Below are 27,758 nucleotides of genomic sequence, written 5' to 3'. Positions count from 1 at the left end.
TAATTTACTGGTCAATAAAGTGGGCCAAGAAATCTATATTAGGTAACAGTCACTATAATTTACTGGTCAATAAAGTGGGCCAAGAAATCTATATTCAGTAACAGTCACTATAATTTACTGGTCAATAAAGTGGGCCAAGAAATCTATATTAGGTAACAGTCACTATAATTTACTGGTCAATAAAGTGGGCCAAGAAATCTATATTAAGTAACAGTCACTATAATTTCCTGGACAGTCAGGGGAAATGAATCATTCTCGGGAAATTAATCAAATTGAATAAATATAAAAAAAAAACTACAGTATGATAAAGATTTACTACTTCATCCTTGAAATATAAAAGTTACTGAGAGACAATAAAACTCCTATAATTTAATATTTTTATTATAAAAATTCTGTTGATCCATGTCCAAATCTAGAGTTAAGTTTTTGAGATTTTTTAATGATTGATTTCTTTTGTGCGTCATCAAATCTGTTAGCCTGTAAATCAATGTCACGATCAAAAGGCCGCCTTTCTTTTGGAGTTGCATCTTCCTTTTCCTGCAAATTAAGTTCAAAATTTATTTACAAAGCAACATTTCACCTTAATACTATGCTAATAGTTCTGGCAGGAAACCTAAACCAAAAGCTAATGGTAATAATAAGTAATGTCGATAAATGATAATTTTCTTTTTTATCTTAACAATTTTTTTCCTAACATCTGTGCAAAAAAAACCTTCATTATTTTTTTATTACTTTAATATTCATTATTAGTTAGGAAAAAATTGATATTATCATAATGATATTTTGTATTATTATCAAATCAATAGGAGTGGTATTTAATATGTACCATGCTGATAGTTTATATAAAAAATATAAACAAATGAAATTGACAAATAAATAAACAAATAAAAATTATGTACATTTAATATTTTTTATACTTTTTTTATTTTAAAGCTAAAATTTGTTGGGTCAGTTTTGATGACACAATGACAACAGCACATCCATTTACCTTTTCTTTCTTCAACTTTTTCTCGTGCATTTCCATCAGAGACTCTGGTCGCTTGGACTGCTGTAAAGTGTAACAAACAAGGTCTGATTACATAATCATTATATAATATTATAATCATTGTTTTAATTAATTGGAAGGGTTTCAAGGATGCAATATTTCATACAGTATTATTTATATTTTTTTTTAGTAATATTCCAACTTCTTATTACTTTTGTAAGGATGCAATATGTCATACAGTATTATATATATATATTTTTAGTAATATTCTAACTTCTAATTACTTTTGTAAAGAAATGTATCTACAACTATTAAGGTATTGATTTATTGGAATTTTTTGTGTTTTGTTATTTTGAAATATTATTTTTATTTTCTGCGAAAAAAGTCAGGCATACACATAAAATCATTTCATATTCATAAACATTGATAAGGATTTAAAATGCTTTGAAATGTTTTTTAATGTATTGCAATACATATCACAATAACTTCAGAAATATTATGATAAATTATTTGATTTAAGATATTGATATACCCTACAATGTCAAAATATCTGTAATACTGAATGGTATACAGGTGAATGGTAAAAATGATCCCGCAGAGTTGGTCGACCTTTAATCTAATGAAAGTTGGAGATAAACACTCCGGAAGATGTCACGGCTAAATACCACCGTAACCAAACCAACGATGGTCAAGGTTAGGTCAAATCTGATAAAAAAAGTTATTCATCTCGATATCAAGTCAATGGGAGGGGAAATCAGTACACATGCTGACATCTCTAGGAGTAGTTACTCTCCTCGTTAGTCACAATAAGCCATTGGAATTCTTTTCTTTTTGTTTTGACTTTATGAACAACACTATGTATATATCTGCAAATTTTGTAACTAAAGACTAATGAGAAGAAAGCTACACCTGGAATTGAATATTTTGTTTAATTAGAGCATTACATAGACTATGATATAAAAGAAGTTTGTTGTGAAAAAACCAATGTGTCTAAAAACACTTTGATAGGTATTATACTGTAGGCTAACACAATTTTTTTTAAAGAGTTCCACAGTTAATTAACAAACTTCTAAAATTTCAATTACAAATTATATCGTAATGTGGATTTTTTAGATAGTTGCGTTGTATTTTTTATTCAAAAATAATTTACAATTTTTATCAGAAAAGTTTGATAGAGAAAACTCACAAATACAGGTGAAAACTTGTATGGGTCGAAATGTAGCAAATACCTTAATCTCTAACACAATTCAAGGTTTACTGTGTACATGTAGGTAGCATACATCCTTAACTTGAATACCAATCACACAAATCACAAGTACATGTATAATATGTAGGGTGTCAGGTTTCCCGACTCTATCACAAATCAATATTAAAATACTTGAAAAAATTGTTTTTAAATATGTGTACAATCATGTAAACAAACATCATATAATTAGTGTTCACCAATCTGGCTTCCAGAAAAATGATTCTACTATTAATCAGTTGCTCACAGTATATAATACAATTTCAAAAAAATTAGATGAAGGGAAAGATATAAGACTTGTTTTCTGTGACATTAGCAAAGCCTTTGACAGAGTCTGGCATAAAGGATTATTATATAAATTAAAGAAATATGGCATAAAAGGTAATCTCTATACCTGGTTTGAAAATTATCTCTCAAACAGAAGACAACGAGTTGTATATGATGGTTATTCATCTAGTTTTAAAAATGTAAATTCTGGAGTCCCTCAAGGATCAATTCTTGGACCTTTTCTGTTTTTACTCTTTATTAATGATCTAACTAATGAAGTATGTACCAATATAAAGCTATTTGCTGATGACACTTCTTTATATGTTATTGTAGATGATGACTTGGTTACTCCATGTATGGAATTAAATGAGGATTTAGAATCTATCAACAACTGGGCTAGCCAATGGAAAATAATCTTCAACCCAAATAAAACTATAGCATTAACCGTAACTAAAAAAACAGAAATCATCCAACACTTATTTTTGATAATCAGCCTCTGAGTCTGAATGAGAAAGATATACATAAACATCTAGGAGTCACATTCAATTCTAAAGGCACATGGAGCAATCATATCCAAGATATTTATGAAAAAGGTTATAAAAGATTAAACATTTTAAGAATGCTCAAACATAAAATTGATAGGAACTCATTAATTACACTATATTGTTCATATGTTAGACCAATTTTAGAATATTCAGATGCTTTTTGGGATAATTGTACTACTGCAGAGTCGAAATTACTTGAATCAATTCAAATTGAAGCAATGAAAATTATAACTGGGTTAAGAAGTGGAACATCTCATCATAAACTTTATATTGAAACTAATTTAGAACCACTTATTGAAAGACGTCGCAAACATAAACTTATCCTAATGTATAAAATATTGAATAAAATGACTCCTGAATATTTATTTGATATTGTTAGACCCTATATTAATAATAATGCTCCACATCATAATCTCAGAAATCATAGATTCTTTAATATTCCTCGATGCAGAACAAACTTGTATGATAACAGCTACTTCATTGATGTCATGAAAATTTGGAACTCCCTTGAAACAGACTTAACTAGTGCTCCTTCACTGAATATTTTTAAATCTAAATTGAATAGAAATAGACCTTTAAACACTGATACTACTCATTTATTTAAACTATGCTCACCTAGAAAATTAAATATCACTCTTTGCCAATTAAGAAACTCTGCTAGCAACTTAAATTATCACAGATTAATAGATCATCTAATTCCAAATTCAGCCTGTTCCTGTGGTTATTATTCTGAGGATCTAGAGCATTACTTCTTCTACTGTCCAAATTACAACCATATAAGGCACTTTATACATGACATATTTATACAAGTTGGTTTTATAGATATTAACTTATTAACATGTGGTAACTATGAACTTTCACTTGATCTTAACAAATTTGTATTAAGTAATGTAGAAAGATTTATAACTAATTCGAGAAGGTTTTAATTCTCTTTGAATCAATTAATTATATATTTCATTAATATGTATGTATATCATTATAATTGTTCAATAAAATACTCATCTTTCTCACAGTCAGATAGGTGAAGCGCTTTTGCTTTACAAACTTTTGTATAATTATCTATTTTTTATATATATATATATATATATATAATGTTTACGTATATAAATAAAAATATTTCCTGAACTTTTGATACTTTTCAACTATAAACTATTCCATTAAACTATGAAAAACTACTTAAAATATTACAATGATGTGTGTATGAGTGTATGTGCAAATGTTATAAATAACCCTAATTATATAGTTCTATTGTTCAATTTGTCTAGAAAAATTCTATCAATATTATATTATCAAAATATTCAAACTTCCTTTTATAGTTACCAAAAGTTCTAAATTACAGTGGTTCCAAGTGAGAATTATACACCATATTTTGGTAACAAACACGTTCCTTTTTAAAATAAACTTAAGTCCTAGTATTTTATGTAACTTATGTTGTATGGAGCGTGAAACAATAGTGCATTGCTTATGGGAATGTCAAGAGGTTCAGTCACTATTACAGAGATTTGAAGCACTACTTGATATACTTTTAATTCCGTTTGCTTACAATAAAGAATCCTTCCTGTTTGGTATAGTATCACAGTACTGCAGTAATGTTGATAACGAAATTTTAATTCTTATCAAGCATTATATTTATAAAACTAGATGTCTCAGCAACTCTTTAAATCTTAATGCACTTATTAATGTCATCAAAGATCATTTCTCTATTCAACAATACATTAATTACAGTAAAAGTGAGAAAATTAAAAGGCAATTTGAACTCAATTGGAAGAAATGGAAACCTGTTCTAGATTTATAGTCATCTGAAAAAGATAGTTCCTCTTTGCATATATAGCTTTAGGTCCCCAAAGACTGACATCGCCTGTTCTAGCTCCTTTCCATTACTTTTTATTTTTACCATTTAAAGAAATTTTCTCCCATGCTTCAGTCATGTTTATTTTTGTCTGTCTTTGTGTGTGTGCGTTCTATGTGTGATGGTGTGTCCGGTTATGCGTCTGTCTGTGCGTGTGTCTGTTTTGTCTTGTGTGATGGTGCGTCTATGTGTGTGTCTGTCGGTGTCGAAGTGTGTGTGTGTGTATGTCTGTGTAATGGTGCGTCTGTCTGTGTCTATCTGTCTGTCTTGTCTGTGTGATGGTATGTCTGTCTGCTTCCTTCTCACTCTGTATAAATTTAGGTTAGGTTATGTATGTATGTTAATTAATATGTAAATGATGTAAGTAGATGTGAGGCTTGTGGTTCAAGCTTAAAATAATCGTGATGAAGATGATGTTTTTTGTGTGATGATAAGGATGATGATGTTTTATTGTGATGAAAAAAATGATAATAATTTATGTATGGATAATGATATCATGATAGATGATGATGATGATTAAGTGTGATTCTTTTGATGATGATGATGATGATGATGAATGGATGAAGATGATGATGCTGATATGATGATGATGATGATGTTTGATTATGTATGATGATGATGATGATGGTGATGATGGTGGTGATGATGAACCGATGATGATGAGGAGTAAGATAATGATAAAGATGATGATGCTGATATGATGATGATATGATGATGATGATGATGTTTGATTATGTATGATGATGATGACGAATCATGAGTATAGCTACTGTGGGTGTAAGAGTGAGAATGTGTGTGCATATATGTTTCAAATGTTTTGTATTTATGAAAAAAATCTTGAAAAATAAAAAAAATTCAAAAAAAATGTCATTTATGTGGGAGAAGACTGATATAGGCAAAGCCTGTTGTCAAATCCCTTTGTACTATAACATCTTGTATAATAAAATTTGTTGAAATGAAAAATATATCACAAATCACAGGTACATGTATAATATGTAGGGGGTTAGGTATCCTTAACTCTATCACAAATCACAGGTACATGTATAATATGTAGGGTGTCAGGTATCCCAACTCTATCACAAATTACAGGTACATGTATAATATGTAGGGGGTTAGGTATCCTTAACTCTATCACAACTCACAGGTACATGTATAATATGTAGGGTGTCAGGTATCCCGACCCTATCACAAATCACAGGTACATGTATAATATGTAGGGTGTCTGGTATCCCGACTCTATCACAAATCACAGGTACATGTATAATATGTAGAGTGGCAGCCTCAGGTATCCTTAACTCTATCACAAATCACAGGTACATGTATAATATGTAGGGTGTCAGGTATCCCGACCCTATCACAAATCACAGGTACATGTATAATATGTAGGGAGTCAGGTTCCTTATAACTCTATCACAAATCACAGGTACATGTATAATATGTAGGGTGTCAGGTATCCCGACTCTATCACAAATCACAGGTACATGTATAATATGTAGGGGGTTAGGTATCCTTAACTCTATCACAAATCACAGGTACATGTATAATATGTAGGGAGTCAGGTATCCTTAACTCTATCACAAATCACAGGTACATGTATAATATGTAGGGAGTCAGGTATCCTTAACTCTATCACAAATCACAGGTACATGTATAATATGTAGGGAGTCAGGTATCCTTAACTCTATCACAAATCACAGGTACATGTATAATATGTAGGGTGTCAGGTATCCCGACCCTATCACAAATCACAGGTACATGTATAATATGTAGGGTGTCAGGTATCCCGACCCTATCACAAATCACAGGTACATGTATAATATGTAGGGTGTCAGGTATCCCGACCCTATCACAAATCACAAGTATAATACATTTATGTATGTATGTATGCTATCATTTTTATTAGCTCATCTGGTCCAAAGGGCCTGTGAGCCTATAGCTATGTAATGGTGAGGCGTCTGCCATCTGTTTGGCTATTGACTTTCCCAGAACAATTTGATCCCCCACCCCTCTGCCTGAGGGTGGATCCAATTAGAGGTTAATCAAAGTATTTCTTTGTCTGTATGGTCTGATGTATCTTGAAAAAAATTTGACTTAGAGAATGAGACACAAAGTTGTATTAATGTAGGGTCTAGCTTTCCAAGGGGTGGAGAGGCTGGGCTGAATAGAAAAGAGTAGTTTCTTTGAAAATGTTTTCATCTCTGTGGATAAAGGAATTTTGATCAAATTTGATTTGCAGAATACCTTTTTTGCAACAAGGACAGATTAAAAGTTTATTACTCCAATGGTAGAGGGGCAGGGCTTAATTAAAGAAGTCTAAATTTGTTATTTATGTTGAGTATTTTTCAACTTTATTTGTTTTAAATCTTCTCTAGAACCAGAAAGGCTTGCTGCAAAATTTTGGTACTGACAGGAAGATCTAAAAAATTTTGAAAGTATTTGTAAATAATTTAGATGTGACAGTGTTTTGCAATAATTACTGAAATATCTAGATGAGCGATGCAAGCCCACTGGACCTCTTGTTACACCTGCTATTAAGAATGACTTTGTAATGACATTGAAACTGACAGGTGATATCATTTTAACAGGAAATGTTGCCAAGTTATTATATATTACATTACACAAGTAAAATATTACAGAAAACAATTACATTGTATTCCTCAATTTGTTTTCTCAGCTTCTTATCTCGTTTGGATGGATGGTAGTCTTCTCTGTCCCTTTTACTGCCCTTTCCTGTCCCAGTGGCTGTTTCCTGTAAACATTAAGGCTTATTGTCATCACTGTATGACATGCATGAATGAACAATATATTAAGAATAATTGAACTAGAAAATGTCTGTTAGTCATAAATGCCCCTGCTACCACTTGACAACCCGAGATATAGTTTGGTGAGGATCGCATCAGCAGTTCCTGAGATTAGCAAGTTACATTGGATCCGGACTGGATGGGCAGGACACATCTGACATGGATAATTATATATGCACCCCTTCCTACATACTTTGAGTTTCTTTTCCTTTTCCTCAGGAGTATCTGTCCATGAAGATCTGTCTGTGAGGTCGGGTCCAGCATTGGCTCTGAAAGTCCGTGCACTTAGTCCAATACTCTGACCAAGCTTGGTGGATGGCAACTCTGTCATCCAAGATTCCCTTACAATCTTCTGCTCCTTGTTGTCCTTAAAAATAAGAGATAAGATTATACAGTATTGTTAAAACTGTTGGAAATTTCTGCTTCCTGATCACAACTGATTTTACATTTCAATATTGATTTAAACTGTGCAGCAGTTCCTGTGTTACAGGCACATGTAAGTACCTAATCATATTCTATATTTGGACAAATGAGAGATAATTAACAATAATACCAAATGCTGTCCTCACAAACTATTAAACTAATGAGTTAAGATGAAGATAGAAAGTGACAGAGACATTTGTATTTTATTAACACTACCTTTCCTTCCAGTCTGTCTTTCATCCTCCTTGCCCGTTCCTCAAACTGGTAGGCTGCATAGCCAGTTGTCTCCCCTTTGTCCATCTCTACAGGTAATGGCCCAATAGTTTCCTCATCTGCTGAAGATCCTTCAGAATCATCACCCTTATGTTTTATAAATCCAGGTGGAAGTGCAGGACCTATAACTGATGACCTTGACATTTCTGCTGGTCTAGATCCAGAGGCTGGCCGCAAATGAGGAGGTAGTACTGGCCCAATCATATCATTCTCTACAGAATCATTTGTCACATCCTCTTTCTGTTGCCTGAAACCAGGTGGCAGAGCTGGGCCAACATAGTCATTTTCTGATTTTGTTTGATCTGATTTTATTTTTTTCTGTTTCAATGATGGTGGTAATGCAGGTCCAACATAATTGTCATTATCGTCATCTGAACTGGTATCTTTCGAATTCTCTGATGCTTTAAACGTCTGGTCTTTCAAATTTTGCTTCAATAAACCTGAAAGTAAAATATGAACAGTTCAAATTCAAGAAAGTTTAGTTCAGTCCTGAACCAGTGAGTTTGTCCCAATCTTTAAGGGAATAAAAACACCTTCAGAATCCTAGGTTTCTATCCCCAATCTAGATACATTGTATCTTCTTAGCACTCTTGGAATATATGTGGTTACAAAATTGAAAAACAAAAAAATTATCAATTATCTATGTATCAAAAAGATCAGTCAGTTGCTATCTAGCTATTATCATTTCAGCTTATATGATTTGCAAGGTGGTTCATGCAGAACCTTCAATTATAACATGGGGATGCAAGGAAGATAAATTTAATTTTGCTGACTGACACGGACACACTAAAATACGCCATAGGGAATTATACGCCATAGGGGTTTTCCGCACGCCATAGCAAAATAGAAACGATATATTCACAAAATGAATTGTTTTTTGCGTTGGTATGTCCCTTTTACAGGTTCTGATGACGTTTCATTGAAAAAAATGTGTACTTTGTAAGAAAATCGATCTTGTTTGCGCAGCCAGGTGAGAGCACTTTTCCCCGGTGTACCTAATGAGTGACCAGGGAGTGTCCAGGGACATTTTGCACGCCCAGGAATTCGTTAATGAAGATTTTTTAATAATTTTTTCTGTAACATACTTTTGAGACCATTATCTAACACCATGCAAAATTTCACTTCGATCGAATGATTACATAATATGGAAATGCACCTCTGAAGTTGCAGTGCAGCGTGCACTCGGGTGTCGGGCGCGCCCAGGAATTCGTTAATGAAGATTTTTTTAAAAAAATTCTGTAACATATTAATAACATCATTATCTAACACCATGCAAAATTTCACTTCGATCAAATGATTTTATAATACGGAAATGCACCACTGAAGGTGCATTAAAGCGTGCATTTGAGTGTCCGGGGCGTATTTGACACGCCCAGGAAGCCGTTATTGAAGATTTTTTGATTTTTTTTTCGGTAACATACAGATTATACCTATATCTAACATCGTGTAAAATTTCACTTCGATCAGACGATCGCATAATACTAAATTTTGCCATTAAATCTTACGAAGTTACGATGAAGATGGCCTGTATTACGGCTGCGCTCGGCACATGAGTACCAGGGAGGTTTGTACAAGCCCAGGAAGTCGTTGATTTATATTTCTTGATTATTTTTTCTGTAACATACAGATTATACTTTTATCTAACATCGTGCAAAATTTCACTTCGATCAGGCGATTGCATAATACTAAATTTTGCCATTAAATCTTACGAAGTTACGATGAAGTTGCCCTGTATTACGGCTGCGGTTGGCACATGAGTGTCCAGGGAGGTTTTTACACGCCCAGGAAGCCGTTAATTTATATTTTTTGATTATTTTTTCTGTTACATACATATTATACCTTTATCTAACATCATGCAAAATTTCACTTCGATCAGACGAGTGCATAATACTAATTTTTACCATTAAATCTTACGAAGTTACATGGAAGTTGCCCTGTATTACGGCTGCGGTTGGCACATGAGTGTCCAGGGAGGTTTTTACACGCCCAGGAAGCCGTTAATTTATATTTCTTTATTATTTTTTCTGTAACATACAGATTATATATTTATCTAACACCATGCAAAATTTCACTTCGATCGGACGAGTGTATATTATTGTATTTTGTTACTGAATCCAGCCTTAGGTGATCACTTCATTGTCCGGGCCATTTTATATCTACCTGTGATCTGACAAAGTAATCCCGTAGCACCGCCCACCTGCGGTGTGACCGGTAATTGTATTGGTTTACATAACAACTTGACATGTCCCTGTTAATTGATATATAACATATTGCAACCCGGAATAAAATACAAATAAAAACTTACTATTTCATCAGTTACGATTATTCCTTCAGTTACAGTTTCAGTTCCGTAATTAGAACGTTTAATAACATCGTAAACTTTGAGTTCTAAAATAAATACGAAAATCATACATTCCAAGTTAAATACTAACATTATTTTTTTTACAATATAAATAGTTTTAATGAGTGACAAACCCGCGTGTTCGGCTAATCTAGCTAGACACTCGCTAGATAACGTACAATCAGAGGCAAAAATATATTGTTTTAGTATTCTAGTACAATTAACGACTTAAAAATAAATATAGCAATTATTTATCAATCTCCTGCAAATCAAATAGAATATAACGCATTATGACAGAATTAATTGTAACGTTATAACTCCGTTGCCATACCTGATAAATGTATTAAAATCGGCTATAGACTTATTTAACATGCCCGTATTCTGGTTCGCCCAATAGGAGAAAGTCGGAGGTTTGATTTTTGCGGAAAGGTTATAACAATGTAAATTGTAAATAGAAAAACAACCAAGGACCTTTAGGGTCGTTCAAGGATTACCACACATATAATCAGGAGAATTAATTTTAAAATTTGCTCTGAAAAGGTCATAGTTAAGAGAGCTAGCACGGTTCTTCAAACGGCTATGCAGTATTTTTAACATGCGGGAGCCACACACCAAGATGCCTTTATTATTGGACATTTCCTAGGTATATTTCTTTTAATGAACTTCTAAGTAGACGAATCCTTTAATATCTGGATCGTTCCAGTTTGATGGACGACGGAAAGAAGGAAATACGCATATTTTCTAATCGAAAGTTAGGTTGTCTCAGATGATGGGAATCTAAAATATTACGGATTTCTGCTAATCTTTCTGGCATGATGTCACAAAGAACATTTATATCTATACCATTTTTGGTAGAGAAGAATAAAGACATTCTCTGCGTTTCTTCTATAAATTGGCAAAAGTTCCAGCCTATCACAAGGAGACTTAACACGAACACACCACAGCCTCCCAAAACACACATACGCACTCACCACACGCATGTATGTCGCACGCACGGGAGGCTGTCCTTAAATGACCTTAGCTGTTAATAGGACGTTAAACAAAATAAATCAAACCAAATTATGTACACGTCTCTAATATGTCAATTGTGGAATTCCAAATCTGATACCTGAAATAAAATAATTATAAAAACGTATTATTTCATCAAAACCATGAATACATTCTTACAATTTCGAAGTGATCAATAAATGCATTAATATTTTATAAAACAATAATTGACCGAGTCAAGTGAAAAAGATCATCTATCGGTGACTCCGCCCACCTGCGGTGTAGTCTAATTGGATTAGTTTATATAACTTTGGCGCCTGTCTAGCTGTCAACTAACCCGCGTCTCCGCCTCACTTGTGTTCAATGGAAGACGAGTGACAGGTAACGAAAGCCATCAGTAGGCGGAGTCACGTAACTAACAAATTAGGTGTCGTGCTGTTTGTCCCTCACCATCAGTTTGCTTATTTCTATTCTAATATAAAAAGAATATTTTGTTGCTACCAGAAACATGAAAAAAACAAGTCATCTTATTACCAAATGTAATTTTCTGCATCTTGTACTGCTGCAACAACACGTGTACAAAAATGACCGTTTGTTGCCCGAGTGAATAATCATCAATTACTGTTATTGATGACTACGTAATACCACCAATTGGCTTTTTGAAGTGTAAGTTCTATCGATTTAAGTTGTGCATTTTCGAGATTTTTTAACACATTTCGTGAAGAGGTCGGCTTTGAAAAGGGCCGTTTTTAGAGGTACTGATCGTTTATTGTCGGAACAATGTGGTAGGGTAGGGTTTATCTAGATCCCAAGAAGATGGTTCTAATCACACTAGGTATCAGCCCAATATGGTCGGATAAAAAATAAAATCAGTGGCCTTTTTATTTTGGATATAAGGGACTTAAGATTTTTAATTGATCTGTCCTTGGTTAAACAAATGTAGGAGTATAGTATGTCCCTGCATGTACAAACTTGTACACATTTATCTTCCCGAAATGACACGAATTATCACCTTTTATTTCAGTTAAAATCCATCGACCGTTTTTTCTATTATTTGATACGAATCTCGTATCATGATTCACAATTTGGTTGCAGACTCTAACTTTGAAATACTGCAATACATTTTGACAGATTATAATATTTTTTACACGCGGACTCCTCTGTACATTCCATGTAAAACATTTATTTCATACAGTTTTCGATGCCATTTCACATTCTTATCCCATATGCACGTTCTTTTTATCATTATATCATTATATCAACAAGTTTTTATCAGTATTTCATTTCGAGTTTCAAACTTTGAAATAGATTTTGAAGAACTGTTTATTGGATATAGGACAGTTTCCAATGCCAGTTGACTGTTTTATTTGTATTTCATTTCAGATTTCAAACTCTCTAATTTATATGATTATAATATACACGCATTTCAAAAGAATCATTTGTTAGATATGATTTTTTTTCTTCCTTTAATTTCTCTTAAAAGTCTGTTGTCTAATACCTTTATTTAATACATTAATGTATCATTTTCTATGTTGTACTACTTGTACTTATACTTCCTTGCTGTGTTAACAATCAATGTTTGAAATGAGAAAAAAAATAAATAATATACTTACACGAAAGAAACATCTACATATGTGTACATGTATTTGTTTTAATTTACTTATATACTTTAATTCTTACGACGTTGAAACAGAATCCCATTTTTTAGGCAAATATATCTTTTATAACCAAGAACATCAAAATCATGACAAAACAGTGAATGCTGACTTTCTAAATTACTGTTATGATTCTAAATCTTATTTCTTAATGACAAAGGAGGAAGTTAAGAGGAACTCTTATTGCTGATTTAACCTGGTACGGTCCTGTTAATGTAAATATACTTTGCAATGGTGACACGAATATCTCCTCAACTGACAATGTAAAAATCGCCAAAGTTGTGCAAAACTTCTTGAGTAGGTCGGGAAGATTCGACTAATCATCACTTCCTATCCCCCACCCCCTTCTTTTCATACTATTTTCCTATAATAAAAAAACTTAATCCAAAATGCTCCATTTATCCATATAATATTAAAAATGTTTTTTCTTCTAATCGATCAAGTATATTTGAATTCATTCCAAACATTTATATGTCGTGATCTTTCCCGATGCAGTCATTTAACTTTATATGTACCTATCTCCTATATTTATACTGTTAAAAGAAATAATGCTGCATATTAAAAACAAAAATCACACTGTACATAGCATTATTATCAGGCAATCCTGTCAGAATTTTTCACATTAGAATAGTTTTACAGCAGTTTATTAAAAAATGTAATTATATAAATATCCAATTGAACAATTTATCAATAACTAAGTAACTAACAACAACAAAAATTAACTAAAAGTCTAAAACAGTTAGTATATATAACTCATGTAAAGGCATTCAATAAATAAATATCATAAAAAATAATACATTAATAAAGATGAATAGATCATGACTAACAATAATTAATATGCAAATTAAAATGCATGAATTGGTTAAGATATTAAGTTATTATCAAACATTTAATAAATAAATATCATAAAAAATAATACCGGTACATGAATATAGATGAATCAATTATGAGTTACAACAATAACTATTATGCAAAGTACAATGCAGAAATTGGTTAAGATATTAAATCATCATCAAACATTGTGACATTATTCAGTACAAAATACACATAATATAAGTTTTATAATAAATTACATCTTCATCTATAATCAAATAAATAATGTTTTAATGCGAAGTGAGGAAATTATTCCAAATAGTATATTCTGATTTTATACTTGAAAAACTTTTATTATAAACAATATCTTAGTGTTAAGAAATAAAATAAAATTATGGAGAGTCAAAAAAATAAAGTAAATGTGTTACATATAGCCAATATATTAGTTATACTCGTTATAAAATAAATAAATAATGGACTCTTTGTAGAACCGCGTCCTCATCGCAGTCTGGTAACATTCTTATTTTAACAATAGAGTTACTTCCCTTCCAATCTTTGGAGTACACTACTTCGTAAGATTTAATGGTAAAATTTAGTATTATGCACTCGTCCGATCGCAATGACATTTTGCATGGTGTTATATAAAGGTATAATCTGTATGTTACAGAAATAATAATAAAAAATATAAATCAACGGCTTCCTGGGCGTGTAAAAACCTCCCTGGACACTCATGTGCCAACCGCAGCCGTAATACAGGGCAACTTCATCGTAACATCGTAAGATTTAATGGTAAAATTTAGTATTACGCACTCGTCCGATCGAAGTTAAATTTTGCACGATGTTAGATAAAGGTATAATATGTATGTTTCAGAAAAAATAATCAAAAAATATAAATCGACGACTTCCTGGGCGTGAAAAATACGCCCTGGACACTCACGTGCTGACCGCAGCCGAAATACAGGACAATTTCATCGGAACTTCGTAAGATTAATGGTAAAATTTTGTATTATGCACACGTCCGATCGAAGTGAAATTTTGCATGATGTTAGATAAAGGTTTAATCTGTATGTTTCAGAAAAAATAATCAAAAAATTTAAATCAACGACTTCCTGGGCGTGTAAAATACGCCCGGGACACCCGAGTGCACGCTGCACTGCAACTTCATCGGTGCATTTTAATAATATGCACTGGTCCGATCGAAGTGAGATTTTGCATGGTGGTAGATAATGGGACAATATGTACGTTACAGAAAAAAATTTCAAAAAATCTTCATTAACGAATTCCTGGGCGTGAAAAGTATCTCCCTGGACACTCATTACTCCCTGGTCACTCATTAGGTACACCCCTTTACACTAAAATACGCCATACGTGTATATTCACGTATTCTATATTCATAGAACAATCAAAGTGTTATTTCTGCAAAATCAATGTTTTTTCATCGTTGTATATGTATTATACATGATATGTAAAAGTGTCATTAAATAAAAATGTGTATTTTGTATGAAAAACGATGATTTTGTCCATCACGATTTCCGAGTCAATCCCAAGGGAAGTAACTCTTACACTTACAAAATGAACAACACAATGATTATTTGACTCACTATGAAACACTGGCCTATTTATTTATGAAAACACAAATCATAATGTAATATATACAACATTTGTAAAACAATTTGTATTTAGTAATACAAATAACATAAACAAATATAAATTGTGATATAATCATATATTATTAGAAATGACCAGTTGCAATTAAATACTGAAAACTTATTTATTTTTTGTAGTAAAATAAAAATATTAATTTTTCAAATTCATGTTACTATCAAATCTACAAATGATATATTTAAAGAAATCATTATTGTACACATAGAATTATGATGCATGTGTATTTTTCATTTTCAACAGATTAAATATTGAAACATATGACATACATTATAACAATATACATAATATATATCAAAACAGCTTCTATTTCAAAATGAATTACGTAATAGATACATAATGGGTACGAGTGATGTATTGGATATATCACACGAGTGCGTAGCACGAGTGTGATATATGCGATACGTCACGAGTACCCATTTTGTATCTGTTTTATCCAATGACAGCCGAGGTTTTGTCACCCACGTGCCTAGGGGTGGAGCTATACAATTGATAAAAACCTGTCACTGTGATATGTTTCCCGCCAATTTCTGACACGTTTCATTCTGTCACAGTAGCCTATTCATTTCTAGTGAGACTGTCAACCATGGCGGATCAGGTACTGATCATTGATGTCGATTTGTTTACCGACCTCGACCAAGTATGAGTATGAACTGGAAGATAGTGACACGGTAGCTACTGACATTGGATTATTTGATACCAAGGAATTAACGCAACCAATTGTAAACAAACTGAATGGTAATGTGAAAAACATGTGAAAGACTGCAGGATTCGAGGGAAATTACACAAACGGTAACTGCTCCGGAAAGAGGGCCTGCGCTACTTTCCTTTACCAAGCAGGTAAGTCTAAAATCATATTGGTTGAACAAATTGTGAAATGAAATATTTTTCGTAAATTTCGACGTTCACGATGTCACGAATCTTTCAAAGTCCATGAAATTGTTTAGATACATGGATGAATCGGTTAATCGGTATTTTTATCCACTCGTCCTGTTATTATTTTCATCACTATTTTGTTTATGATAAGATTTTTGTGCAACGAAAATGTACGATTATATTTGGCGTAATCTGAATAACCATTTTTTTAAATGACTGAAATTTTATATGTAATCATGAATGCATTTTTTTACTGATCTGTTAAAATATACTGAACAGGGTTTTATATTCTGTTTCGTCAGGTTTTGATGAGCAACTCAATATGGACAGGACGGAACATCGCAGCACGGCTGTACGTTCATACAAGGTGAAGAAAGAAGACAACAAAGAACATTTCTAAACGGCACTCGTATTTCATTAAATTTTGTTTAAAATGTATTTCCTGTCTTTGTTCATTTGTCACGCCCACATTTGAAATTGGCCCCGCCTCAAGACTGAGGCATGGACCAATCAGAAATGCCATGTGATATTTCAGATATCACATATGTGATATTTGAAATATCACATAGTATGCAATATATCGCCAACAAAAGATCAAAGAAAAACCGAGGCGTCATTGGATAAATAAATTTAATACAACGTTTTTATTTATTTTACAATGTCATAAATTTTCAAATCTAGCGAATAGTGACACACTTAAAGTATGTGTTTTATAACATTGTCTCTATTACCCATTATCAATAAATCAATCATTTTTAAGATTAAATGCTTGAAACATATTATAAATTACAAAGCGTAACATGACATAATAAAAGGTGTTTATCAATTTCAATCAATTATGCAAAAAATGGTCGTCTCAAAGCATGGAACTGGGTCCTGAGTCCTGAGATCACCATGACAATATCTCTCAAGACGAGTAACATAGCTGCTCCCAAATAATGCAAACTTGGCCATTGCTGGGTAATAGATGAGTATGAATGTTTCTTTGTAGGGGGGAGGTAATAGAATGAACAGAAATTGAAAAGGGTCTTATTTATACCATCTGACACAATGCAGGGACAGCTTATTTACCTTTAATAACTTATTTTCTTTAATTGCTCATGGAATGTCCTGATTTTAAGTTCATTTATCAACATCCTTCATCAACCTGTTTATGAGTATCTATGTTTACACACTATTCAAATTGATGTAATTGTGAACACTTATTAGAAAATATTAATTCATTAAGTAAACAACACATTATTTGACCACTCTCATTAATAATGAAAAACACTGTTCACAAATTGTTAAATGGTTTGGGATTATGTGTATATGTGAACAGCATTGAATCACTAAGTTCATTAACACATGAATTAAGTATTTGGACTGATGTTAACTGTACAGGTAAAGGTAATGAAAAGTGTTCAGTATTCTTGTAACAACAAATACTAGTGTACCTTGATGATGGAAACATTGCTGCAAGTGGAAAAATTGTTACAATGTTATGAAACATGCATACTTTAAGTGTGTCACTATTTAATAAGTTGTATACATTAAAAGATTTTATGAAATCAATGAAAAAAAAAAAAAAACACACACAAAATAAAATGTTGAAAATAAAACTTTTATTGTGTGATTCCTTTTGAAATTGAAGTTGTTTTAATACATGTATGATATTATGTGTAGTCAGAGACATATATACAGATGTATATTATAAGACTCTTTCATATGTGTATATGTAGGATAGGGACATTCCACCCTCGGGGTCACAAAATGTGGTGAAACCCGAGGCTTGCCGAGGGTTTTACCACATTTTGTGATCCCGAGGGTGGAATATCCCTATCCTACATACACACATAATGAAAGAGTCTTTTTCTCTCATATCATTACCGAATTTCTGGCGAAAGTGTCCCTCAGCCATCCATTTTCTTCAATTTTTTAATTTCTTTATTTGACGTTTTTACTAAATATACTTGTGATATTCTGAAAGATCATACCCTATTTTTTAGCAAACAGCGTTTGCACACAAATTTCATTCAGTTTGTGGTTAAGTGATGAACGAATGAACAATTCGCCGATAAAAATTACCGTAACTTGACCGACTTTTACGTGGCCGTGATCAAATTGTCAACATCCGAGAAAAAGAAGTTCTATCAACAATACTGAAAGCCAACGCTGAAATGAGTTTCCCAACTTCACATATAATTTGATTTGCACCTCGACATATTTAATCATTTCACAGAACACACTGTACTTTTAAATGTCAAGTCAAAATTTTTTTTTAAGAAATACTACGTCACTGCATGACGTCACGACTGTCATTGGAATTCCATTCATAGTTCAATGAGAGTGATGTCGATCTCGATCGCCATGACGCGGCGATGTTTCGTGGCTGGTAATTTTAAATTCACTGTGATTTTGGCAACTTCGTGTGTGAACCAGCGAACAGTGACTCTATACGAGTATTCGATCTTTTCTGTGACATAGGATTATATGTGTTTAACCGGTTGTCTTGATGGAATGACGAAGGTAGGTCAGTCGATAGGCTAACGATGATCATATTGAAAGGCTAGGATGGCAGTTAGTTTTCATGGTTAGGTACTCTACACAAATATAGACTCTGAGTTACAATTGAAATAAATATTTTTTATATGAACATCGAGGGGTGTCATTTTTACCGAATGTTCGTTCATTTAAGAGCCAATTCCCAACTTCCAAATACACAGGTTACTGAGTAGGCCTAACAGTTACTGACAGTACCGTAGAGTAAACAAATTCCAGGGCCCCCTGCTGACGCAAACGGAACCATTTCATAGGTTGTGACGTTTGACATTTTCTTTTTTATATTTTTTTATGTATGGCCTTTATTTTACTTCCTGTCATTGCCAGGTGATTGTGTGTGTTTACATGTTTTTAATGACAAATGACAAATCTGTCGGGTAGGCAAGTCTGTATTGTACTGTAACTGTTACAACAGGCCTGTAACGTTAGGCGTACTGTAACTGTTTGTTACAGTAACGGAGTTATATGTTCGCTCAGATGAAATGTCTAATCGGTTAACCGTGTAGCCCTATTGATTTACTGCTGATATGATATATATTTATCTAAGAATGTATGTATTTTTATAGTTAAGTCCAACGTTTCAAAACCGACACCGACGATAAGGACTGTCGGATGTGAACACAAGCAGACGACGTTGTGAGAGTTGTCCCCCTTGAACGCAGATTAATCCGCGCGCGTGAAATGCTATGTAAGATAGATTTATCTTGCATAGCTATCTTACATGGGCAAACTCTATCCAACATGGCGAGATATGAGAGAAATATATGTCTCTGGTGTAGTGTAATACAAAAAATGTAATGTCTGTACAATACATGCTTCCATTTCAATTCAAAAATTATTTTATTATTCCAAATATATACAAATACATGTTCAATATACATACAATCAATAAACATAATTATATTAGAAATTAAAATGTTATTTATGTATATTATTATCATCATTTGTTAAGTTTTTTTTATAAATATTTATATATATGAAATAATAGGATCAGACAAAAGGATTACCCTATATAAGTCTTTTCCATAGACCGGTTGCAGATAGGTATAATAATTATACATAGTCTAAACAGCACACCTTTCACACTCACTTACACACAATTTCATAAAGGGAAGACATGAAAAATAATGATGAGCAACATAATCATAATAGTTGAAATCTTTTAGTGCTCATTATATATATAGATTAATATCTTCCATGCTTCCATCTTTCATCTTCTGAAAATTTCAGAATATTTTCTGTATTAAATTACATAATTTATATATATATACAATATATATATAATTTCAGAGATGTCAACATATATCTTTGGTTTCATATATATACCATGCCAATTAATAGTGTCCTTCTAATCATTTTGCAAGAGTTACTTCCCTTGAAATCGACCTGAAATTGCGATAGACAAAAACATCAATTTTCTTACAAATTACACATTTTTATTTCACGAATATTTACTAAATCATGTATAATACACATACAATGTAAAGCATTCATTGATTTTGCAGAAACAACCCTTGAACTTTGCTATGGCGTGCATAAACACGTATGGCGTATAGTGCTTGAAACTGACTACGCAAATAAGACCGATTTTCTTACAAAGTACACATTTTTTTGAAATGAAACTTTATCAGAACCTGTAAAATAGGTATATCAATGAAAATAACAAGTTATTTTGTGTATATATCGGTTACATTTTGCTATGGCGTGCGAAAAACTCCTATGGCGTACCTATGGCGTATATTTCCCTATGGCGTATTTTAGTGTGACCCGACTGACATGCATATATCACAGACGACTATACGGACGGGATAAGGGAGGGAAATCGAGTGAATGGTTTAGGAAATGTTAGCCCGAGTTTCCTCTGGCCCTCACACCTACACCATGGTGTCAGGTCCAGGGGAAACTCGGGCTAAGGGAATGTGAGATAGTAACTGTTTGCGATGAGGGCTTATATGTACATGTAGTGTACAGTACTAGTACGTACTATCATACTAGAGACGTGTGATATACACTTCTCTGATCATACCAAGACAGTAGGAAGCGGACAATAAAACTATCCCTTTAACATCAGACACCGGTGGTCGGCCACTTTATCATCTGACATCATTGTGCCGACTTCGACGCCCGTCATGCTCGTCGTGTATATAAAGAATTTGGAGTATAAATTGGGTTTAACAGTTACGTCTAATCTCTAGAATAACGCAATTCAATGAGAAGTCACTATAAAATCATGCAATGATCGAAAATGTACCCGGAGGAAGAGCTGGTCCATATTCTTCGTCTGACATTTTTAGTGTGTTTCTTAACTCACACTTTGTTGTGCATCGCCGCCATATTTGGAGAAATACCGAAATAATTATAAAAGCTGATTCATGAATGGTTCGATCCTGAAATGTTAACCAATCAAATACTCCGATACAGACTACTTCCGGTGTTATACTTCCGGTATTGCACACGTGTGTATCGTAAACAAACTACCTGAATTTTGTTATTTTAAAAAACTGTCATGCCGAAGAATAAAGGGGGAGGAGGAGGTGGTGGAAAAGGTGGAAAGGGGGGCTCAAAGGGAGCTGAAGGTGGTGGAGGTGAAAAGGAGAAGAAAGGCGGAACCGCTGTTAAAGTAAGATAGTAACTTTATGTCAAATGACAGCTTTCATTAAATTCATATTTTTCATACGCATCAACTATTAATATTATCTGATTAATACGTGTACACATTTTCAAGCAATGAACTTGACTAAGTTTTGAATTCAATTTTTACTGATTTTTAACCATGGAAAGCTACTGTTTGGCTTTATACAACCACAGGGACAAGTATAGTTTTATAGCTCCTCAAGATCATGTGAAACACAACTCGCCACATTCATACACGACCTAACACTAAATAACAATACAAACAAACAGACAGACATTGTCATAATGGACTTTGCCAAAGCATTTGACAAAGTCCCACACAAACGCCTCCAGTACAAACTCAAATACTACGGAATTACAGGGAACACTCTCACATGGATTACAGACTTTCTGACACACCGCACCCAAACAGTATTACTTGAAGGGAAACAATCGGACAAAGTCCAAGTCACCTCAGGAGTACCTCAAGGAACCTGCTTGGGCCCCATACTTTTCCTCATATACATCAACGACCTACCAGACTACATCAAACACAGCACCCTCAGACTCTTCGCCGACGATAGCATCATCTACAAGACAATCCACAACATAGACGACGCACACAAATTACAACAAGACATAAACGCAGCAGGACAGTGGGAACAAGACTGGCTCATGAAATTCCACCCAAACAAATGCAACATCATATCCACCTCAAACAAATGCACCAAAACAACATATATAACTACAAACTACACGACCACACACTGCAACAAGTCGATGCCAGCAAATACTTAGGACTCACATTACAGAAAAACCTCAAATGGGATACACACATCAATAACATCACTGCAAACGCCAACAGATCACTGGGCTTCCTAAAACGCAACCTGAAAATAAACTCACAACATATAAAAGAACATGTATACAAAGCCCTAGTGAGACCCAAACTAGAATATATATACTGCTCTTCCATATATGGGACCCGCACAACATAAACCAAATCAATCAAATAGAAAAAATTCAACGCAGTGCAGCACGATACGTACAAAACAGATACCACAACACAAGTTCAGTACAAGACATGATGGACAAACTCAACTGGCCCACACTTCAAACACGTAGACTCAAGACCAGACTCATACTTTTATACAAAATCATTCACCATCATGTCGCAATAGACCCACACGGCATCATGCACCCAGCTGACCCTAGGACAAGGCAAACACACCCCTACACATTCAGACATCTATCTGCCACCAATGACACATATAAATACTCCTTTTTCCCACACACAATAACACAATGGAACCTCCTCCCGGTGGCAGCAGTACAATGCACTACACTAGAGATCTTCAAGGCACATATACACAATGCAGCCCTTGATGATCTCAAACACACACCATAAACACACCATCAAATGCTTTTATCTTATAGTTTCCACTAAAAAAAATTAAAAAAAACCCTCTCACTGTACCCAAATCCCTGCACTTTTTTTTTAAAGAGCATTGGCAACGTCTCCCATTAGCCGTAATCGTCATTTTTTGACGGAGGCCGAACGACAAAAGAAGATATGAAATACATTTAGATATTATATTTCTGATTAGCTTATTATGACAAAATTAGCCGAAATACCTTTATGTATAGCTGAGCATAGATATTTCTGACTATTTGTATCATAAAAGACTAGACATGCCCTTTGGATACAAAATTGCAATAGATACAAGTATGTATTAAAAAATGTTTAAAAATAGAGCTGATATCAAAATTTAAGAATCTAAAAATGATAACAATCCAAAATAGAGTTAAGATCAATGTAAAAACGATACTACATATGTATTTATAGTGAAACTATTTTTGGATTATTATCATTTTTATTTTAACCCCTTTGGTAGAATCGATCTATAATGGCTTATTGTATAATTATGATTCTCAATTTTGGTTACCTTCTTTCGTGTTTGAATTTTGAGGATTTGATAGATTTTAATTGAATCATTGTCTGTTTATGTTTGATTACAGGTGAGGCATATTCTATGTGAAAAACAGTCAAAGATTTTAGAGGCAATGGAGAAATTAAAAAGTGGGACAAAGTTCAATGAGGTGGCAACTAATTACAGTGAAGATAAAGCAAGGCAAGGGGTGAGAATTTAGTTGTGATGATAGCAAGTCAGTTATGTACGGGCCCAATTTGGGGCCACATCTTTACATGAAATTTTAACTGACTCTAATGAACACTGAGCTACAAATGTATTCATCACAAGAAAAATTAGCTCACTTAAGTTTAACAGAATATTTTCCAGTTAGATGATTGATGTTTAATTTTTTCAAATCTTTATCATTAGGTGACAACTTAAAACAGATATCCTCACCCCTAACTACACAGATTTGGCATAAATAGATGACTCAAGGCATGCAGTGTGAATGAGGAATTAGTTTGTCAGGCCAACCAAGCTAAATTTAATCTTTGAGTCAAGTTAGAAAATAATGATATACACTCTTATTGGAATATGTTTCCATTTGTTTATCTTAACCCCCTGTACTTTGTCTCTTGGTCATTACTAGGAAATTTAGTGAGTGATTGATATCTACATCACTTATAGCCATATAAATGGACAGATCTATGAGGCATGACAATACCAATACATTTAAATTATGTTACCACGATTAACCTCAGCTTCTAATTCTAACCCTAAACATTTATAAAAACTTGACAACTTCTGAATAGTTGGTATCAATCAAAATTTTGATACAAGACTGAGTGCCTGATTTCCTCACAGTTGCTGTTAGGGATAATCAGTACACAGCGCTGGTCACACAAATTATATTAACAAACATGCTGTGTACTGCTAAAGCAATACATGTCTTCTACCGTCTACCGACCCCGCTAAAATAGTAAGTGACCTTGGTCTTGACGCAAACACTCTGAAACTTGAACTTGATCTGTAGTTACTCATATTGAATTCGAAGTTACAAACCAATTTTCACCAACATACCTTGGGCCATGACTGAGAAAAAGTCAGAAAACCGAGGGGACAGACTGATAGACAGACAAACAGTTGGACGCGTAGGAAACCTATATAGTCTCGCCAGTTTCATTGACTAATAAAAGAGTAATATGGCATGTTATCCATTAATATCTAACATATGATAAGCGCCAACAGGAAGATGTATGAGAATGAAGTTGACCTCAGAGTCCAACTGGTGTAGATGAAATAAACTACTGGTATAAAATAATGTACCGAGTACAATACACTATGTGTAAGGGAAAATAAGTCACTGGTGTAAAAGTACTGGGTTCATTACGCTGTATGTGAGTGTAAGGAAAATAAAGAACATTTTGGAGATAAAAAACAACAAATGGACATTAAAACCAGTTATAAATTGGCAATTGTAAAAACCAACCACACCTCTTTCCCTTCATTACTAGGACTGGTATGTTTTACATCAATGTTTGGAGTTTATAATTGACTACAGTATTTTTACATTCCCGTAAAGAGTAATGATGACAATATGATGTTGACTTTCTATAAATTGCCCACCTTTTCATATCTAGAGATCTCATAATATTGTCAAGTTGTCTCTTAATATACCCAATGCAGTTGTGCTTTCATAAGCAGCATTTTGATTTCACTCTATTTAAAAGAGTTATTTCCCTTTGTTATCTGGAGCATTTTCTCTTTTCTTCTCTCAATCTTGAGATCTGTCATTTCCATATATTTATGCATTATGATACAAAAGTGTAGATCACATTGGTATTGGACCTGAACAATCATATATCGTTCTTACCAGTACTGTAATAATGGTAACTTTCCCCAGACGGTAAGACAATTAGTTGAATTGCATTATATGAAGCCAGATGAGTGATACAGGCCATATAAGCCTCTTTTGATGAGAAAGGTCCCTTTTTTGAAAAGATTTACTTGTCTAATTTTGTCCTGTTTTTTTCTGATGAAGGGTGATCTTGGCTGGATGACCCGTGGTAGTATGGTGGGCCCGTTTCAGGAGGCGGCCTTTGCCCTGCCGATCAGTTCCCTAGGCAATCCTAATTACACTGACCCACCAGTGAAGACAAAGTTTGGCTATCACATCATCATGGTTGAGGGAAAGAAATGACAATTTTATATTTTTATGTTCAATACTGCATGTATTTTTAGCTGATGTAAATTGGGTTTATTTCCAGATGAATTGAAGAGCTATACTTTTTTGACATTTGTGTTTTTGAATGGCAGATGTATGCAACCTTATATATATATATTTACCTGTTATCTTCATGGATATTCAATTCAACAAGTTAAGTTTTCTGTCTTCGTTGAATAGATGTTGGTTTGTTACTGGAAGTGTTAGAATATTTGTATAAGGATCTACATGCTTCTGATTCTGGTTAGTATTTATAGAAAAAAAATAGCCCCTACATGTAGTAGGAGCAGGGATTAATATTTTTTTCCCATAAATGATATCCAGAAGGAGACGCCTGTGAAGAAACTAAGGATATATTTCCATTTCTATAAAACAAATTGCACCAACATAAGATGCTTGGTAACCTTCTATATGGTTTAAAGATTGTCATAAAGATAGATCTTCTCTACTCTCTTTGAGAATGTCATACAAAAATGTAATGCTTTGTATGTACTGCCTGGTTAGCTTATAAATCTGAATAGTCTGGATTTGTTTACACACATGTACATTTACACATGTGATCTCCATTTGTTGTTCCTTATTGTTCTTCCTCAACTAAGAATTTAAAATCCTGTTGTAAAAGATTAAATACATGTACAGAAACAAGTGTATTAGGAAAGGTTGTAATGTCCAATGTAACGAAATAATTTCTAAAATGGTCCCTCCATGTTGAGGTTATGTATACCTGTGATATCGGATGTGGTTATACAAGACAGTATACTCAATAACTCAATTACCTTTCTCTTATTAAACTGGATGAATATGATGAATGTGTTTTCTTTGAGATCAAGTCCGTAGTATTAATACCTTACTACTGTATATTGTGTCAGTAAGATAGAAAATTTCTTGTATGGGATGGAAAATGACACAAGTAAATAAAAGACAAATTCCATAATGTCGTCTGTGTTTCTTATAACCATGTACTTTTCTGAATCAGCATAGTCATGTTCCATCAAATCACTACCCCCGATATAATATATTAAATTATAAATGCGAGTCGAGATTTTTTTCCCCAATACAATATATAATTATGAGTCATGTTGTTTGTAATAATGTATTTCTGATTGTCCAGATGTGGTCCCTTTTTAAAGCACCCAGCGTAGAGTGATATTATGGAATCAGGTTAGCAATAATTCCAGCAGTGGTGCCTTATTTTTCAAACTGAACGCCAAGTACCAAGTATGCTAGGAGATTTCAGAAGGACTTCAATTTAATTGTTGTATAAATCCCTTAAATCTTTAACTTTTTAAATGTCTTTTTTTCCAGTCTTTTACTTCTAAGCTTCAATCAAAGACAAAGTAAGTTCTTATTAAGAGTAGCAAGATGTTAAACTTTTCACAGCAGCGTTACTCATCAGGGCCCAGTTGTTCAAAATGTGATTAGGCTAATCACATTTTAACAACATTTTTCAAATCCTGATACCTGATATAATAATTTCTGGTATAACTAGCTTGTCAAAATTTTATGAAATTCTGTAATTCTTAATTCTCATCCAACTGGCATAATTTAAAGATGATATATACTCAAAGGTTTTGCAACAAATGAGAAATGAAATTTTCACTAATCAAGTGATTAAGCTAATCACCATTTGAACATCTTGGCCAAGATTTTAACTTTCTATAACACTACAATCAAAGTGCTGTTTCTGTAAATTAAAATGTTAAATAAACTACTGTCTTTATTAAACTTATCATTTTTAAAGTCTGCT

The 27,758-nt window shown here is 33.2% G+C and overlaps 2 protein-coding genes and 1 long non-coding RNA gene across 3 annotated transcripts; 2 read left to right on the top strand and 1 right to left on the bottom strand.

The window, feature by feature from the left end:
* Window positions 1-363: 363 nt before the first annotated feature.
* Window positions 364-21,645, bottom strand: LOC117342103 (GPALPP motifs-containing protein 1-like). Its single transcript, XM_033904099.1, has 6 exons — window positions 21,513-21,645; window positions 8,330-8,826; window positions 7,884-8,057; window positions 7,537-7,638; window positions 989-1,048; window positions 364-537 (listed from the first exon to the last, which is right to left on the bottom strand). The coding sequence occupies exons 1-6, from the start codon at window positions 21,547-21,549 to the stop codon at window positions 382-384; spliced, it is 1,026 nt and encodes a 341-aa protein (XP_033759990.1). The 5' UTR covers window positions 21,550-21,645; the 3' UTR covers window positions 364-381.
* Window positions 16,188-17,158, top strand: LOC117342106. The gene is made up of 2 exons (XR_004535747.1): window positions 16,188-16,684; window positions 17,023-17,158. It is a non-coding gene; the product is annotated as an uncharacterized LOC117342106 (long non-coding RNA).
* Window positions 21,646-21,653: 8 nt separating the features above from the next.
* Window positions 21,654-26,949, top strand: LOC117342105 (peptidyl-prolyl cis-trans isomerase NIMA-interacting 4-like). Its single transcript, XM_033904100.1, has 3 exons — window positions 21,654-21,881; window positions 23,894-24,013; window positions 25,829-26,949. Exons 1-3 carry the CDS (start codon window positions 21,768-21,770, stop codon window positions 25,985-25,987), a joined length of 393 nt encoding a protein of 130 aa, XP_033759991.1. The 5' UTR covers window positions 21,654-21,767; the 3' UTR covers window positions 25,988-26,949.
* The last annotated feature ends 809 nt before the right edge of the window (window positions 26,950-27,758 follow it).

Source organism: Pecten maximus, chromosome 14 (assembly GCF_902652985.1).
Source record: "Pecten maximus chromosome 14, xPecMax1.1, whole genome shotgun sequence".
In the NCBI taxonomy this organism is placed as follows: domain Eukaryota; kingdom Metazoa; phylum Mollusca; class Bivalvia; order Pectinida; family Pectinidae; genus Pecten; species Pecten maximus.
Note: the sequence above shows the minus strand (reverse complement) of the source record. Positions and strands in the feature narration are given on the sequence as shown.

Coding starts and splice junctions, on each gene's coding strand:
- LOC117342103 (XM_033904099.1), bottom strand. CDS start 21,549: ATGTCAGACGAAGAATATGGACCAGCTCTTCCTCCGG. Junction 8,827..21,512: donor TGGACCAGCTCTTCCTCCGG/GTACATTTTCGA, acceptor TTTTACTTTCAG/GTTTATTGAAGCAAAATTTG. Junction 8,058..8,329: donor AAGACAGACTGGAAGGAAAG/GTAGTGTTAATA, acceptor CTTATTTTTAAG/GACAACAAGGAGCAGAAGAT.
- LOC117342105 (XM_033904100.1), top strand. CDS start 21,768: ATGCCGAAGAATAAAGGGGGAGGAGGAGGTGGTGGAAAAGGTGGAAAG. Junction 21,882..23,893: donor AAGGCGGAACCGCTGTTAAA/GTAAGATAGTAA, acceptor GTTTGATTACAG/GTGAGGCATATTCTATGTGA. Junction 24,014..25,828: donor AAGATAAAGCAAGGCAAGGG/GTGAGAATTTAG, acceptor TTTCTGATGAAG/GGTGATCTTGGCTGGATGAC.